Source organism: Paramormyrops kingsleyae, chromosome 15, assembly GCF_048594095.1.
Source record: "Paramormyrops kingsleyae isolate MSU_618 chromosome 15, PKINGS_0.4, whole genome shotgun sequence".
Lineage (NCBI taxonomy): Eukaryota > Metazoa > Chordata > Actinopteri > Osteoglossiformes > Mormyridae > Paramormyrops > Paramormyrops kingsleyae.
In genome coordinates, this window is record NC_132811.1 from 22,956,746 (window position 1) to 22,971,148 (window position 14,403).

At 52.4% G+C, this 14,403-nt stretch overlaps 1 protein-coding gene across 1 annotated transcript in view; it reads right to left on the reverse strand.

Annotated features, from left to right (window-relative positions):
* The window catches only part of cep350 (centrosomal protein 350), a 31,509-nt gene that overhangs the window by 3,860 nt on the left and 13,246 nt on the right, over positions 1-14,403 (reverse strand). The window contains exons 13-35 of the mRNA XM_072699680.1: positions 14,123-14,258; positions 13,764-13,912; positions 13,460-13,634; positions 11,844-12,064; positions 11,228-11,403; positions 11,031-11,141; positions 10,797-10,937; positions 10,561-10,706; positions 10,378-10,479; positions 10,110-10,279; positions 9,818-10,020; positions 9,056-9,240; positions 8,610-8,697; positions 8,367-8,513; positions 7,876-8,033; positions 5,985-6,107; positions 4,092-4,297; positions 3,785-3,966; positions 3,174-3,300; positions 2,869-3,029; positions 2,592-2,728; positions 2,449-2,504; positions 373-2,279 (exon numbers count right to left, since the gene is read on the reverse strand). Of these exons, the coding sequence (XP_072555781.1) occupies positions 373-2,279; positions 2,449-2,504; positions 2,592-2,728; positions 2,869-3,029; positions 3,174-3,300; positions 3,785-3,966; positions 4,092-4,297; positions 5,985-6,107; positions 7,876-8,033; positions 8,367-8,513; positions 8,610-8,697; positions 9,056-9,240; positions 9,818-10,020; positions 10,110-10,279; positions 10,378-10,479; positions 10,561-10,706; positions 10,797-10,937; positions 11,031-11,141; positions 11,228-11,403; positions 11,844-12,064; positions 13,460-13,634; positions 13,764-13,912; positions 14,123-14,258 (5,207 nt within the window). The remainder of the gene's footprint in view (positions 1-372; positions 2,280-2,448; positions 2,505-2,591; positions 2,729-2,868; positions 3,030-3,173; positions 3,301-3,784; positions 3,967-4,091; positions 4,298-5,984; positions 6,108-7,875; positions 8,034-8,366; positions 8,514-8,609; positions 8,698-9,055; positions 9,241-9,817; positions 10,021-10,109; positions 10,280-10,377; positions 10,480-10,560; positions 10,707-10,796; positions 10,938-11,030; positions 11,142-11,227; positions 11,404-11,843; positions 12,065-13,459; positions 13,635-13,763; positions 13,913-14,122; positions 14,259-14,403) is intronic.

The window sequence follows — 14,403 nt, forward strand, 5'->3', positions numbered from 1 at the left end:
TAATCAACAAGCAATGAATTTGTTCACTAACAGCAAAGACAATGACCAGACAATTTAACAACTGCCTCTGCAAGGATGAAAAATGCTTTGGATTTGCTTAACCTTTGTACTTTGATATCAGACCATAGGAAATCTAAACAGAGGTCTTTGGATACGTGTCAATATCACTGAGGGAAAAAAAACTGATGGCTCTTGCAGAGGTTTGTTATTGGGCCATTGGTTTATTCATTGAAAGGTGAGGGAAACAGAAAAGGCCCAAATTGATGGCCCAAACCATACATGTTTCGAAACTAACACAGTCTATAAGTGATTTTTCTCCCTTTGTTTATCTAGACAGCAAAGATTAGGAGATGGATGAGGATCTAGACTCACCGGACGAAAGCAGAGTTCTGGGGAGGAAAGCTCCTCCTGCCCATCTTCTATGAAACTGGGTAAATTCTCCAGTTGAGCAATGCAGGTGGTGATATGGTTTAGGGACAACTCTTTCAGGTCACATCTGCCCTCGTCATTTCCTTTTGACTGATTGGCAGCCAATATCTTCTCATTTTTATCGTTTCTGATCTTTTGGAACTGCCTAATGGCATCAGACACAAAGTTGCTGAGCAGTTTATCAGTGAGAGAGCTAAAGTTTTGCTTGTCAAACCTTTTCTCTGCATCAAACTTTTCATTTTGTTGGGCTTCCAAAGTCTCTTTCTCTTTAGTCAGAAGATCCAGTAATGGGGTGGAGGCCTTCTCGATTTCTTGCTTTCCTACTTCTGTAATTAACAGGTCAAAGTCACCGGTTGTGGCATCCTCCAGCTCCAAGATGATATTCCTGCTTGTTCCGTTAGGTGTCAGATGCTGCGTCCCATTAATTTTCTTATTAGTATTTAATTTGAAGTCACTCAGTTCAAATTTATCGGACTGTAAAATTGGGTCTTTATCGTATACATCTTGTTTTTTCAAGCATTCAACTAAGGCTTCACTGGAGTCGGGGGATGCCCCATTTCCTGACTCACTGCTTCCCCTGGACTGTCTTGTGACCTGCGAAGTTCTCAGCTTAGACAGATCTTCGGCTTCTGTGTGCTTCTTCTTGGACTCGTCATCAAACTGGTCATCAAAGGAGGAGTCTTCATCTTCAGTGATGTCCACATATACCTCAAATTTCTCAGACAGCAGTGATACCTTATCAGGTGGAGCAAAGATGCCATGGCCTTCCTCGCACTCAAAGTACACCACCCCATCATAGGTCCCATTATTACTTCCCTCAGACTTGTCCAGTTCCACGCCTGCCCAGAAGCCCTTTGCAAAGCTGGTTGGCCCTTTGAACCTAAGTGTTCCAGGTTGCACGTTGCTCACCAGGACCCGGTCTCCAATGTTAAAATCAAGCATCGTATCCACAGTTTCTGAGGGGGGAGGAGAACTTGGTGGGAACAGGTCAGGACTTCGGGTCCCATCCTTAACCTCTGGCACTATTTCTTTGGAGTCCTCTACTTGGGCCTGTAAACCCAGAAGCTTCTCAGAATGGAAAGTTTCACTGGCAGAGGTGAGTTTTGCAAGAAGCTCTTCACTAATTTCTTCCTCGCTGCTAAATGTGGGAGATTTGCTATAAAGATACTTCTCTGGATCTGCAGAGCCCATGTAACCTTCCTGAGGTGCGGACTCCACCGATGATTCAAAATCATCATGATAGCTGTCCACACACACCTCCGCTGTAGTACTTAGATCCTCCTCCACTGGTGACAAATGATGGGGGGTGTACAAATCTTCCTTGTTAGAAGTCTCTTTCTCAGGCAGCTGCTGGTCCTTGGGCTCCTCAGCAGCAGATCTATTAGGCTTCCAACTGTTAGACATAAGGTCTTCGTCCTCAAGGGTCTCTCTTCCCTTCATTTCTTCACTGATGTGGAGGCCCTTCTCATGCTCACTGCATTTTACAGAGTGATCTTCCTTCAGTGAGTCCTGCTGTTGATCAGTAGGTGAGATCTCTTGGTCCAGTTTCAGGGAGTGAAAACTTCTACCCGCTGACTCGTCTGAATTCAGTTGTTCCAGCTCTTCTTCCACCTCTGACCTTTGACTGGAAACAACACTCACAACGCTCTCCTCTCCAGAGTCCGTGGGCAGCAGCCTGGCAGCTTGGACAGATGTCGACAGGAGTTCAGATGAAACATGGTCCTTTAAGCTATCGTGGTGCTCAGGACTTCCCAGCACTGGAGTTGGAGTCAATGCTGGGGGACCTTCATCCAGGGAGCTCCCTTTCGGGATAGGTGTAAATTTATTATGGTCAGATTGTGTGAAGTCATCTAAAGTTTTGGGGGGGAAAAAAAAAAAAATCAAATACTGTTAAATGACAACACACTGCATAAACAAATATACCAAAACGCTTCATTCTTCCCGTTAGTGAAAATATGAGGGAAACGCAAGTCTTAAAACAGCAGCTGGAATAAAATCATGCTCGTTGGGAGGCCTGACCTTTCTTTTCCTTCTCGGATTCTTTGACAATGTTCCAGTTTTTCCTTGTTTCCGGCCTGTAGGGGGACGATGAAATATAATGACCTGTCAGGCTCACGGTCATATACAAACACATGGCAGGAGCCCGGCTTCGGGCCTGTTACCTCTGCATGTGTGGGGGTTTGATGCGCGGCTTCTCTGTGGCTGAAGTGGGGGCTTTAATCTGAGGTTTCGCTGTGGGCGTCGCCTCCAGGTCTTTACTGAGGTCGGCTTTGGTCTTCTGAATGAAGTCATTGTAGCACTAAAAACAATATGAGAAACAAAACAAACCAATCTAACTGCAAAAATGTCCCTGATGCGGGGTGGGCGGGGTGGGTAGCGAGGTAGAGGGGACCGCAGAGGCTGCTTATGTTCTATGCCATCACCCAGAGGGGAACATACCTCCAGTTGCTTGAGCAGGCTGGCCTCTTGTGCTTTCAGCCGCTCCTTGTGACGCTTCTTCTGCTCTTTCTTCAGCTGGTAGACGATGGACTTGCGTTTGCGCAGCTCCTCCTTCAGAGCGCGGACGCGGCTCTCGATGTCACTCTGATCAGAGGTTGGTTCTACATGGGGGTGGGGCGGAGGCATATTAAAAAAACCTGGATCTAAACCAGGCCACACAGATCATCCAGCAGAGGACACACTATATACACGGTCAGTGAGGGTCCTACAGCATCCTTCCCAGGTTTCTCCCCACTGCTACTGACCGGACTGTTGGGCTGAGCGGGACTCGCTGGGAGCGGGCCGGTCCGTCCAGGATCCGGAGTGGTTATGCGATTTCCCCCTGCTGCCGTTCTCGGTGTGTCTGGAAGTGCCGGTCTTTGATGGTGGAGACTGATGGACAACGAGCAGAATGGGCAGGTGAGGGGACGCTTGGTGTGGTGTCAAGGTGCAGAGAAGAACAGACCCTTCATACGGTCCAATCAGACGGCAATTTATGACCAAAAAAAATCAGAATGGACGATGTCTCGTTAAGTTTCCGAAATCAAAATGACATGAACTATCGGAAAATATTACTGCGCGTAACCAAAGGCCAGTACTGTGCACAAATGTGGATAGTTAGGCATTATGTTGTATATGTGAAAAACAAATACAGAAACGCAGAGACCTAAATTGTTTCCAGCTAATGTTGCAGTGTTTCCAAGCTAAAATCAAACCCTCTACAAAAACTCACACTACACTGCTAGCAATTATTAAGCACTAAAGCAGATCAGGCATTTCAAACGACGACAACTTCCATACTGCCACACTTAAAACAAATCTAAATAACAGCTTGAGGAATGTTACTGGGGGGGATCCCTTCCCCAGAGCAACCTACCAGCTTGCTCTCCGAGTCAAAGTCCTCGGAGTAGATGGAGGTTTCCTCCTGGCTGAGGTCCTTGTGGGGGGAGGACAGCTCAGAGTCGGGGTGCCCGGCAGGACTGCCCAGCTCCTCGGGCACAGAGGGCTCAGTGGGCTGGCTGGAGACTGTCTCAGCTGGAGATTGATCTCCATCTTGCCCTGTAAGGTCAGGTATTATTAACCATGCAGAAGAGAAGCCATTTCATGTAACTAATGCAGAAGAGAAAACCCAATAAATCAGACATCAGTGTTTTGTGGGATGACCGGGCTGATCTCTCCTGTACCTTTCGGCGTCCTTCCATCGCAGCTGCTGGCAGGGGCACCACCGGGCCCCACCCTGTGGGGGCGCTCTCCTCCCCAGGCGGCCAGGGCACGCTGCTCCATGCTGCGTACCTCAGCCTCCTCCACGTCCAGACGCTGCTTCCACTGCAGCAGCTCCTCCGCATGGCGCCGCCGGCGCATCAGCTGCTGCTCACGTTTGGTGAGGAACCTGCGGGCAGGGTGGGTGCAGGGGTGGGGCGGGCGACAGGGAACAGTTGGAGAAGATACGAGAGGCAGGCGGCCGGAGAGGGAGAGCGACGGGTCGGGCTCAGAACCGCACTGGGAGGCCGAGCTGGGCTGGCGGTGTCACACTGCACACGGTACACACGCTTACCTCGGCGGGGCCGACCCAGACCCCAGCAGGAAGGCCAAAGGGGCATTAGATGACAGCGAGGGGACACCGGCCACCGTGAGTGTGGACATGCCGCTTATTTACCGGCCATTTCATTCATGCATTGATTGAGCAGGAGGAGGTTTTAAAAGGCAAGACACCTCTGAAATGAATTCACAAGCAAATCCACCCAGAATTAACACACGGTGCATAACGCACCAGCATGTCTGAGGGGTGCGGCTTCGGGATTTCCAAAATGTTGCAGACACGTAGCTATTCTGGCTAGAAAATGAACAGTTTGCATCTCCTTGTGCTACACAAAAGGCAACAGAATCTATAAAATGGGGGGAAAAAAATGCTGACTGGGCCTGGAGAGGGTGTTACATCACAATCCGGGCCCTTTCGGTGTCTATGTGAGAAGCTAGAGTCAAACCTGAAATTTAACTAATAAAAAAAAATAAAAAACAGCTCCTGGCTACGGCAATAATATTACAATAGCTAATACTCCACTCAGACACACAGACTGTTATCCCTGCTAACTTCATCACAAGCCACACTCACTTAAGGGCATTTAGCCAAGATTCACGGCACCATTAACCAGATAAAATGCACCATTTATACCATTTTATCATCATTAAATAATTTATCAATTAAGTAGAGAAACGTGTGCTTTAGCCCTGCACCTTTATTTACTCCGGCTCCCCTGTTAGCCATTTCCATTACCTGCTGATAAATCATCTACTTGATAACGCCTGAAGTCACACAGAGGTTTGATTTTCTCCAGCGCCTGTTTAAGATCGAGGGGTCGTGGGGTCTCGGGTACAGGCGCGTCAATCAGTCTTAATAAACGACAATCAAAGAGTGGCCTTGGGGAGCTGCTCTCTGGATGGCAGGGTAACAGTGACAGGAAATGCAAGGAGATTCATTCTGTGCCGGAGGAAGGTCTCTGTCCCAAACTGAAAGTGCTGCAATGGGCCCCAAGCCGTACCCCTGAGACACACGAGGGCTCTGCACACGGCCCGGGAGGGGAGCCTTGTACAAACAGCACAGCCATATCAAAGCGAGCACAACCTTTGGCCATCAAACGGTAAACAGTGCCTGTGACCTTCTGCACTTTAGCCTGGTTCACTCGGCCTACGCCGATGATTGTTTTAAGATGTCAATATATTCCCATATGCTACACACTGACGTTCACATTCTTTTGTTATTGTCACCAAGACTAGCAGGCGGGAATTCTACATTTTTACATGATCTGAGAATGGGGACTGGATAAGCAGAAAGCATGAAGGGTCACAGAAATGAGAAAATAGTGTGCAGGTGCTCTGTGTTCACGCTGTGGCCAAAACGCCAGCTCGTTTGAACAAGGCAGCATCCACCCCCCCCCAACTCCCCTGGGAGCTCCCCAGCACCACCCCTCCCTCCCGCCACTCCCACCCGCCGTCCCCGCGGGGGCAGAATGAGAGCATGCTCCATGGGACAGCGGACAGGAGCCGGCAAGGCACCAGAAGAGGCGTGGGCACTGTACCTGACCAACTGGCTGTAGATAAACTGCTGGAATTTGGGATGGAGGTTGGGGAAACAGACACTGAGAGAGGCCCAGTGGTGAGCCGTAAAGACAGAGAAGAAGTAGTGGACAGGAGAGCAGTGTCTACAAAATAAAGCAGGGGAGAGGGGGGGTTTGTTTTAAAAACATGAGGAGCAGAAACCGATGGGGGACAGAAGGGTCAAGGATGGTGTGAAAACCACAGAGAACAGGGGAGGGGAGAGAAGAGTGAGTAAACATGAGATTTACTGCATTTGAACGTTTCACTTTTCACCACACGGCGTGACTCAGGGAAGATGGCACCACAATGCACATGTGTGTGTGCACCGTTAACCCGGTATGTAGCATGTGTGATAAAAGTTTGATTAGCACATCTAACTGAGGCACACAGCACATTCAAGTCCTGAACAGGCAGTAACAGCAGCTTAGTTTCACCCTCAACCAACTTAAAATGGACTGGAATTAAAATGAAAAAAGAGCTTAAGCAGATTTGAACCATACTATTTTAAGGATGGAATGAGACGCCCAGAGAGGGGAAGGCATGCCCTTTCACCACAGGAACGCTGCCGTTTCTCCTGATCCTTGTCTAAGTAAGACCAGGACAAACGGCTAAAAGCAGGTCGCGAGTGATGTACAGCAGGAAATGCAGGTTATGAGGACGCCTGAGCTCTGCAAGGAACCTGCAGAGTTACAGTCACGCCCCCTGCTGGTCGCTGGTGTAAAAATGAACAAATTATCAATGGACATGAATAGGCACAGTGCAGGTTCATGGCAGTGTTAGGTACACACAGAGTCCCATTAAAATGACCAGGACCAGAGCCACCCCCGTGAAACCTGCGGAAAGGCTCCGGGAGCCGCATGGAGCATGCTCGTATCCGCAGGCGTGGTCCCGCCCATCCCCCCCCCCCGGCCCGCAGCGGGCTCTGCGCCCTGTTTCTGCGGCAAACAATGGGGCTTTGAGAGCACGATGAGAGCGCTGAGGACGGCACGGCGTTGGTCCCGCTCTCCACGAGCGGCAAGCCGTGGTGCTTTATAATTAAGGCTGAGGTGACCTGCCAGCGTGTCACCGCGCCGGCACCCAGGGCGAGAGGCCTGCCTTTCGGTTAATAACACACCAGCCACTGGGCCCTGCTCTGTCGACTGTGTGATGTCAGATGTAAACATTGCCTCGTGCTAATTGTGGAGCGTGAATTAAACCCTAAAAGAAGTATTAAACCTGCCAATTGTGGGATCCCTTAGTCAGGGGAATCCCGAAGTTAGGACATTTATGAATAATAGATTTCCTACTGATGTGAGGAGCATTCTTTCTGTTTACTGACTGATCACTGCGAAGTGTTTATGCCCCAAAAGAGCCCCAACGACTATGGCACCAGTAAAACCACCCTGAGAATAGGCAGGCCCCCACGCACATGCCCAGAGCGCCCAGCATGCCGGCCCATCCCCCATGGTGCCGCACAGCGTTACATACGCTATCCTGCCAGCGCTCTGGCGCCTCCTACTGCCAGTCCAACTTTAATGTTGTATTGTCATCTCAGCCTTACTTATAAGGAAATGACATCCTTGCTGCCAGTGTTTGAATTGGAGAAAGGCTGTCACTCCCAAGTAGCCCTTATATCAGTGCAATTAGACTTTAATTGGAGAAGCACAGCTGTAAGTCTGTAATGACATGGAGATTATGGGTGTTAGTTGGGAATGATACTAAGGATTAGGGTTAGTGACAGTAATCCCACAAAGCTGAGGAAAGGCGCACAGCAGCATTACAGCCTTCCTGAGAGACACACGGACATAAGAGCTACTGGGCGACCCCAAGGACCAGTCAGGCAGGGCCGCCGCGGTGGACACAGCAGTTTGGGGGGGGGGGCGGGGGGCTTACTTCTCATCCATGTGACATCGCATTTTCTTCAGCTTCTGCATGATGCTGCTGGTCTCGCTGCCTGAGACGGAGACCGGGGAGGGGCTGCGTGTGTCCAGGTCCGTCACACTCAGGTTGGGGACGGCCGTCTCGTCGGCTGTCTCTGAGACGGTGGCGTCCTGTGCATGGGGGGGAAAGGGAAGGTGGTAGGGTCTTAACTTCCACACCAGGGGTGTCAGACTCCAGTCCTGGAGCCCAGTGTAGCTCAGTTATTTCTCTGTTCCACCATAAATGATTAAATGATTCAGCTCAAGAGCTGTGCTGTAATTAGCACAAGGAGTTGAATCAGGTGTGTTAAATGAGGGTAGCCCAAAAACTGTGCAGGGCTCCGGCCCCCCAGGACTGGAGTTTGACACCCCTGCTGTACATCAGGAGAGAATGACGGCTCTCCCATCTCGTGTATATGTCTTTGTGAACCGTACCCCCAATGCTGGCCGCCAGCAGACACTTACCTCGTTGGCCTCCCCCGCGGACTTGAGGCGCTCCCTCAAACGCATGGTGCTGTGCCGCATCCTCTCGATCTCCTCCTGCTGCTTCAGGAGCAGCTGCCTCTCCCTCCGTGCCGCCCTGTTGGCCTCCTGCAGTCGCTTGATCTCCGCCTGTGGGCCGAGGGGCCGTGAGCACGGAGGGGGGTGGAGCCGGGGGTGGGGGTGGGGGTGTGGGTGGGGGTGGGGGTGGGGGTGGCGCGCACCTACCTGCTCCTGCTGCAGTTTCAGCAGAAGGCCCCTCTGCCGCTTACGCAGGGGTGGCATCATGTCATCCTCCCCCTTATCCCTCAGCCTCCTGGGGTAAGAGAATGATCTTACAAACGTCCAACTAAACAGCATGTGGTATTAAATCACACTCAGTCTTAATCCATCAGTTTGCCTGTTTTCAGTAAAACCAGCCTGGGAGCCAATCCCAGAACCTGGGGAGACATTACAGGTCGGCAGACACTCCCTGTCTGTCTCTCACTCGCAGAGACAGACAGGCAGAGGCAGACAGACAGGCAGAGGCAGACAGACAGGCAGAGGCAGACAGACAGGCACAGACAGAGACAGACACGCAGACAGACAGGCAGAGGCAGACAGACACAGGCAGGCAGAGACAGGCAGGCAGAGACAGGCAGACAGACACAGGCAGGCAGAGACAGACAGCGTGCCTCTTCTGGTGCTCCAGCCAGGCCAGCTCGGCCCTGGTCTTGTCCTTGAGTGCCTTCTCGCGGAGCCGCAGCAGGGAGCTCTGGTGCTGTGCCCGCACCTCCTCCTCTGTCATGTACTGCCGCACCATGTCCATGGTGAAGCGGGAGAAGCTGTTCTGGCCGCTGGAAAAGGGCTTGACACCATCCTGCGAGGAGGAGCGACAGTGAGTTACTGACACACGGCCCACTCTGGTGCTGCCTTTCTACACCACGCTGTGTATTTATTACGCCTATTACATAAACTCAGTCACTTTGGATTAAATTATATAAATTAACTTAAATGGCTGCCCGAGCTCTTTAACAGGGGACGCACTGGGGGCAGGGGTGGGGACAGGGTGCAATACAGGCTCCCATTTCCCTCCCGGAGTGAGCCAGCACATTTCCAGGGTGTTTAGGAGAGGCATCCTCTGAACGGAGATGGCTGGAAGGACAGGTGGGTGGATCCTGGTGGAGCCGGTTTTAAGTGACCATCATTACAGTTTAATTAGTGACGGACACGCACCCAAAACATCAGCCTCAATGACTCACTGTCTGAATAAGCGTAGCACATAGTAAACAACACCCAGCGGCACCTCACTGGAACAGAGCGAGAACTACCTGGCGCTGTCCTTAAACCTGGTACTTAGGGCAAAGGTCCGCACCGTTCAGAGCTGTGAGAGACACAGAGGCTTTAGATGACATAGGCTGCAGGGTGGGTTAGGGGAGCGAGGGGGGGGCAGCCACCTTGCTGGTGTCCAGCTCACTGGATTTCTCCCGGTTGGCCTCCTCCTCAGATTCCTCGTGGAAACCACGCTTCTGCTCCATGGTGACACGGCGATGCGATTCGGAGGGCAGCAATGAGCGGAAGGAACGCTCCTCGATGTCGTCCTCTGTCATGGACTCCTCAAACTTCAGTGAGTACTCGGTGGCGACGGAGGTGTTGTCTGCTGGGGGGGGGGGGGTAGGGGTTTGTCAGTAAGAGTTAACACAGCCAGGGGACATGGACCCTAAGGGATCCTAAACCTAACCCACTGACCCTTCTCGTCCAGCAGAGAGGGGGCGCTGTTGCTGCACAGCGAATCGTCCGCAGCCGTGTGAGCCTCCTCCTCCACTGAGCTGCTGTTCTTCTCCTCCCTGACTGGGTTGACGATTGCCAACTTGTCACATGACGACAGGGATGGACTAACCTGCGTGCTGCTGCCCCTGCTGGTGACAGAGGGGACATGAAGACAGCTCAGATGAAGATGAAGATGAAGATGTAAGTTAAAGGATGCAGAGACAAGGTGGGGACCGGTGGACGCTACCTGAGGCCCGGCGTCCCAGAAGCGAGGGACTCCAAGGGGCTGTTGAGAGATAAGGCAGCGTCCTCCATCCGACGTCTCTCAGGAGAGCTCTCACGCCTCCTGCTGGAGAAGGACCTCATGTCAGCTGGCTGTGCACTGAAGCACTAAGGCTTTGCCTGGGAAACACCAGCTATCAGCAGTCACCTGTCAGAGGCGGGGCGAGGCGGCAGCGACCTGCTCGCTGCTGGGTGCTGCTGTCGCTGCTCCCTCTGCTGGCCAGGCAGTGAAGCGGAAGGCGTGGAGGGTACGTTGAGAGCCTGCGCGATCTGCGAGCGTGCCAGCTCGGTCATCTGCAAGACAGCAGAGGCCCGGTTGCTGTGCCTATCAGAGGCAGGCCGGAGAGGCCCACAGAGGTATGCGGGATGAGAGGCAGGTGGCACCTCTCTGATGTGGCGCGCTGCCTCTGCTGTGTGCCGCGCTGCGTCCGCCTGCTGGCCCATCATCCTCCTGGCCGAATCCTGCAGGCCCTCCAGTGACACCTGCTGTGATCTCGCCATGTCCTCCTGCAGCTCGGTGTGGGCCTGGGAGGGGGAGGACAGGGGACAGTGAGCATGGCGGCCTCGGACACCCATGGACGGCGGGGGGGGGGGGGGGGTGGCGGCTCGCCGGCGTACCCGTGCGGCTCGCTGCCGCGTCTCCTCCAGCTGCCTCCTGCTCTCCAGCTCCTCCTGCTCAGCCTTCAGCTTCAGCCGGAGGAGCTCGTGTTCGTGCCTCTGCTGCTGAGTCTGTGGACGTGTGGATTTTAAAGAGGAGCGAGAGGAACGACGGGCAAAGGGCGGCGTGCAGAGAGAGTCCGGCAGGTGGTGCCCACCTTGAGGATGTGGGACAGCGACACGCCCTCCTGCTGGGCCAGGCCCACGGCCCTCAGGCGCTCCGCCGCGGCGAGCTGCCCCACCGACTCCTCCATGGCCTCCAGGTAGTTGAGTTCGGCAGACAAGCGCTGCTGCAGTGCAGCTGGGGGGTACTGAGGCTCGCTGGGGGAGGTGGCTGGGGAGAGGAGAACGAGGCGGGAGCAGTTAGTGGGCACCTGGCGGGTCGGGGGTGATGCAAAAGCACAAAACAATTCTAATGCGACTAAAACTAACTGCATGGAGCAAGACAGTGCCATCATGGCCGCTTCATTTAGGCAGCAAACATCATTCCATCCAGCTTTCATTTTCACTCAATATTCTAATAATCCTAATTAGATGAAAGATTAAATTTTCACTTTAGTCATATTTTTAGCTTTCAATAGTATCACCCCTACCAGTGCAACCTCTCAAAACAAACCAGAGTACCATCAGAACACATACAGCAGAACCATAAATCCCAATATCACAGCACAGGCTATTTTTGCTGTAATAAAACTTATATGTAACTTAACCTGATGTGTGAGCAAAATACCCAGCGTGACCGCAAGTGACATGGACACCCCCACCAGACCCTACCTGTGACCCCAGGCTCCACACTGGCCCCCGCCCCAGGCCGAGTGGACCGGCCCGAGTGAGGGGATGGCGCTGAAGGCCAGCCGGCGGCGGAGGGCTGTGGCGAGGAGGCCTTGCGGCAGTCGATGTGAGCAGAGGCGATGGCGTCCGGCGTCGTCTTCTGCGGAGACGTGGATGAGGACGGTGCCGGGCTCCTGGGGGCCCCCGTGCTGTCGGAGGCCGAACTGCAGACACAGAAAGAGCACTGACATCACTAAGGGCGTGAAGGTGAAGAGATGCAGAGCACAGAGACCACGGTATCACAACGGGGAGGACCTGCAGCTGCAAACGGTGAATGAAACAAGAAGTCAAACTGAATACTGATGGCACACGACTGATGGCGAAAATGCTGAAAACCAAATGGGAAAAGGATTCAAAATGCCCAAAGGTGGGGAGCCAAGCAGGAGATGCCATAAGGAGGATCAGCAGGAACAAGCATGGGGTCCTGGACTGGGAAACACCAGGAAGAGGCAGAGGCCTCAGGCTCCCAGTACGCACAGGTCACAGCAGAGTGGGTGAGCACCGTGGTTTAGTGACAGCCTGGGAGTCACACAGGTTACCTTAACCAAAGCGTGAGCTGCTCAGATAAAAAATAAAGCAGCATATTTGACAGACAGTAAAGAATGACAAGAACTTGTACCCAAGTCCCAAACGCAGTCACAGGTAAACAAACCCCCTGCTGGCGTGAGGCCAGAACTGCAGCGTTAGAGAGCCTGAGTGCCTGGCATTAAATACAATGGAGCCTGTGTTTCTCCCCCCACTGCCCAGCCCACCCCCAGCTCTCCTCCCACACCTAGCATGGAAGCCTGGACCACATCAATTACAACACAAGTGTTTTCACTCATAAGTGCTGATCCCAACAAATTGGTTCTTAACTCTTTACCTAAACCTCTTCAGCACAATCAGGCTTTACAAATGACTTTTCCCTGAGAAGAAAACAAAGGCTCATGACAATCAGTAAACAAAGTACTTCTTACTATAGCAGATAAAATGAACTACATTTTGCTGTTAAATGTAGTAAAATAATAAAGTACATCATGTACAACAACCTGATCTTGTACAACAACGCATCTCCCTTAAACATTTTCTGCAGCATCCAAATACAGAATGTACATCATTCTCAATAGAAGGGGACACAGCAATATAAAGTCACGATTTATCAAGTAATGCAGCTAAGGTGTGAAGGGCGCAAGGTGCATTAAGCCAGAATGGCTGTGTGTAAATGTTTAAAATTGATAATACAATTGTGAAAATCACATAGCATTTGTAAAGCGTGAGGTACAATAACTTCCTTGAAATTAATTTAACACACCGCTGCTTTTAAAACTTACCAAAACCTCTTGATAGCAGCTCATCCTTAAAGTGGTGTCTTTTAATGCACGACACGGGATATGGGGAGAAGTGAGCACAGCTCACAATAGAGAAATTGCACACGTGCCTGCTTGGTGGTTTCTGTGACGGCTGCTCAAAATACTGTTAAGAGCAACACCAGCACTGGCAGAGAATAAAGCGTTAAACTGGGGACCTCCCCCCTTGAGCAGGACCCCGGTCCTGGTCCCAGCGAGCCCCAGCACCCCCACCTGAGCGGGGACAGGCCAGAGAAGCTGCACAGAGTGCCGTCCGAGTCCACGCTGTGCCCCACACCCGGGGCCGAGCCCCGTCCCGGGGATCCCCTGCTGGAGCCCTGCGACTGATTCTCGGAGAGATCGGAGGACTGTCTCTGCTTCTCCACCAGGGTCCGCTCCAGAGCGCTCTCTTCAGGACCAGAGGAGGGGAACCATAGCTTAGTGCACAGAAAGGACCATATACTGCACCTATAGTATAGCAGAGGACTAATACGTGTTTTCACAGTCATGCACAACCTGTCAGAGTGCAGGGAGTCACCTCTCTTGTGGACAGAAGCTGCTGAGCATGGTGATGACAGTGGCGTGGAGCCCAGGGAGCGGTGAGACTGTGAGCCCGGGGTCCGGATGTCAAAGGGAGACCTCCGGCTCAGAGGCTCATCGTGGGGACTGTGGATCCCGCTGATGCTGCTGGAAATGACAACCTGGTGTCAGTCCATTAGCCAAACAAGGACGCAAATCAAAGGGATCATTAAAGAAGACAACAGATCCACCTGGTGGAAAAGCCAGGATAACAACCCCCAGAGTTGCAGCGCAGATTCTTTCAGATCTTTGATGCCGTGGTCACTACTCCCCCCCCCCAGCAGAACACATGTCCCTCCCCGAGAGAGGTCCCCCCACCTGAGCCCCGAGTTTGCTCTCTTCCCAGACCGGCTGCTGCCCCCGCTGCAAGGGCCGGAGACAAAGTCGTCCTCATACCCGGCAGATGCAGTGGGAAGTGAAGGTGAGGAGGTCCTCTCTACCTTCTCCTCAAAGGCTGCAGTAAGGAGGGAAGAATGGTAGAAAAGATGCAGCTGGCTGGTGTAACCAGCAGTGACTCAAAACGAATAAAATGGCAAGTGTAACAAACAGTATGTGTTCAGCAGGTTTAAAAAGCGTTTTGGAATCCCCCCCCCCCCCCC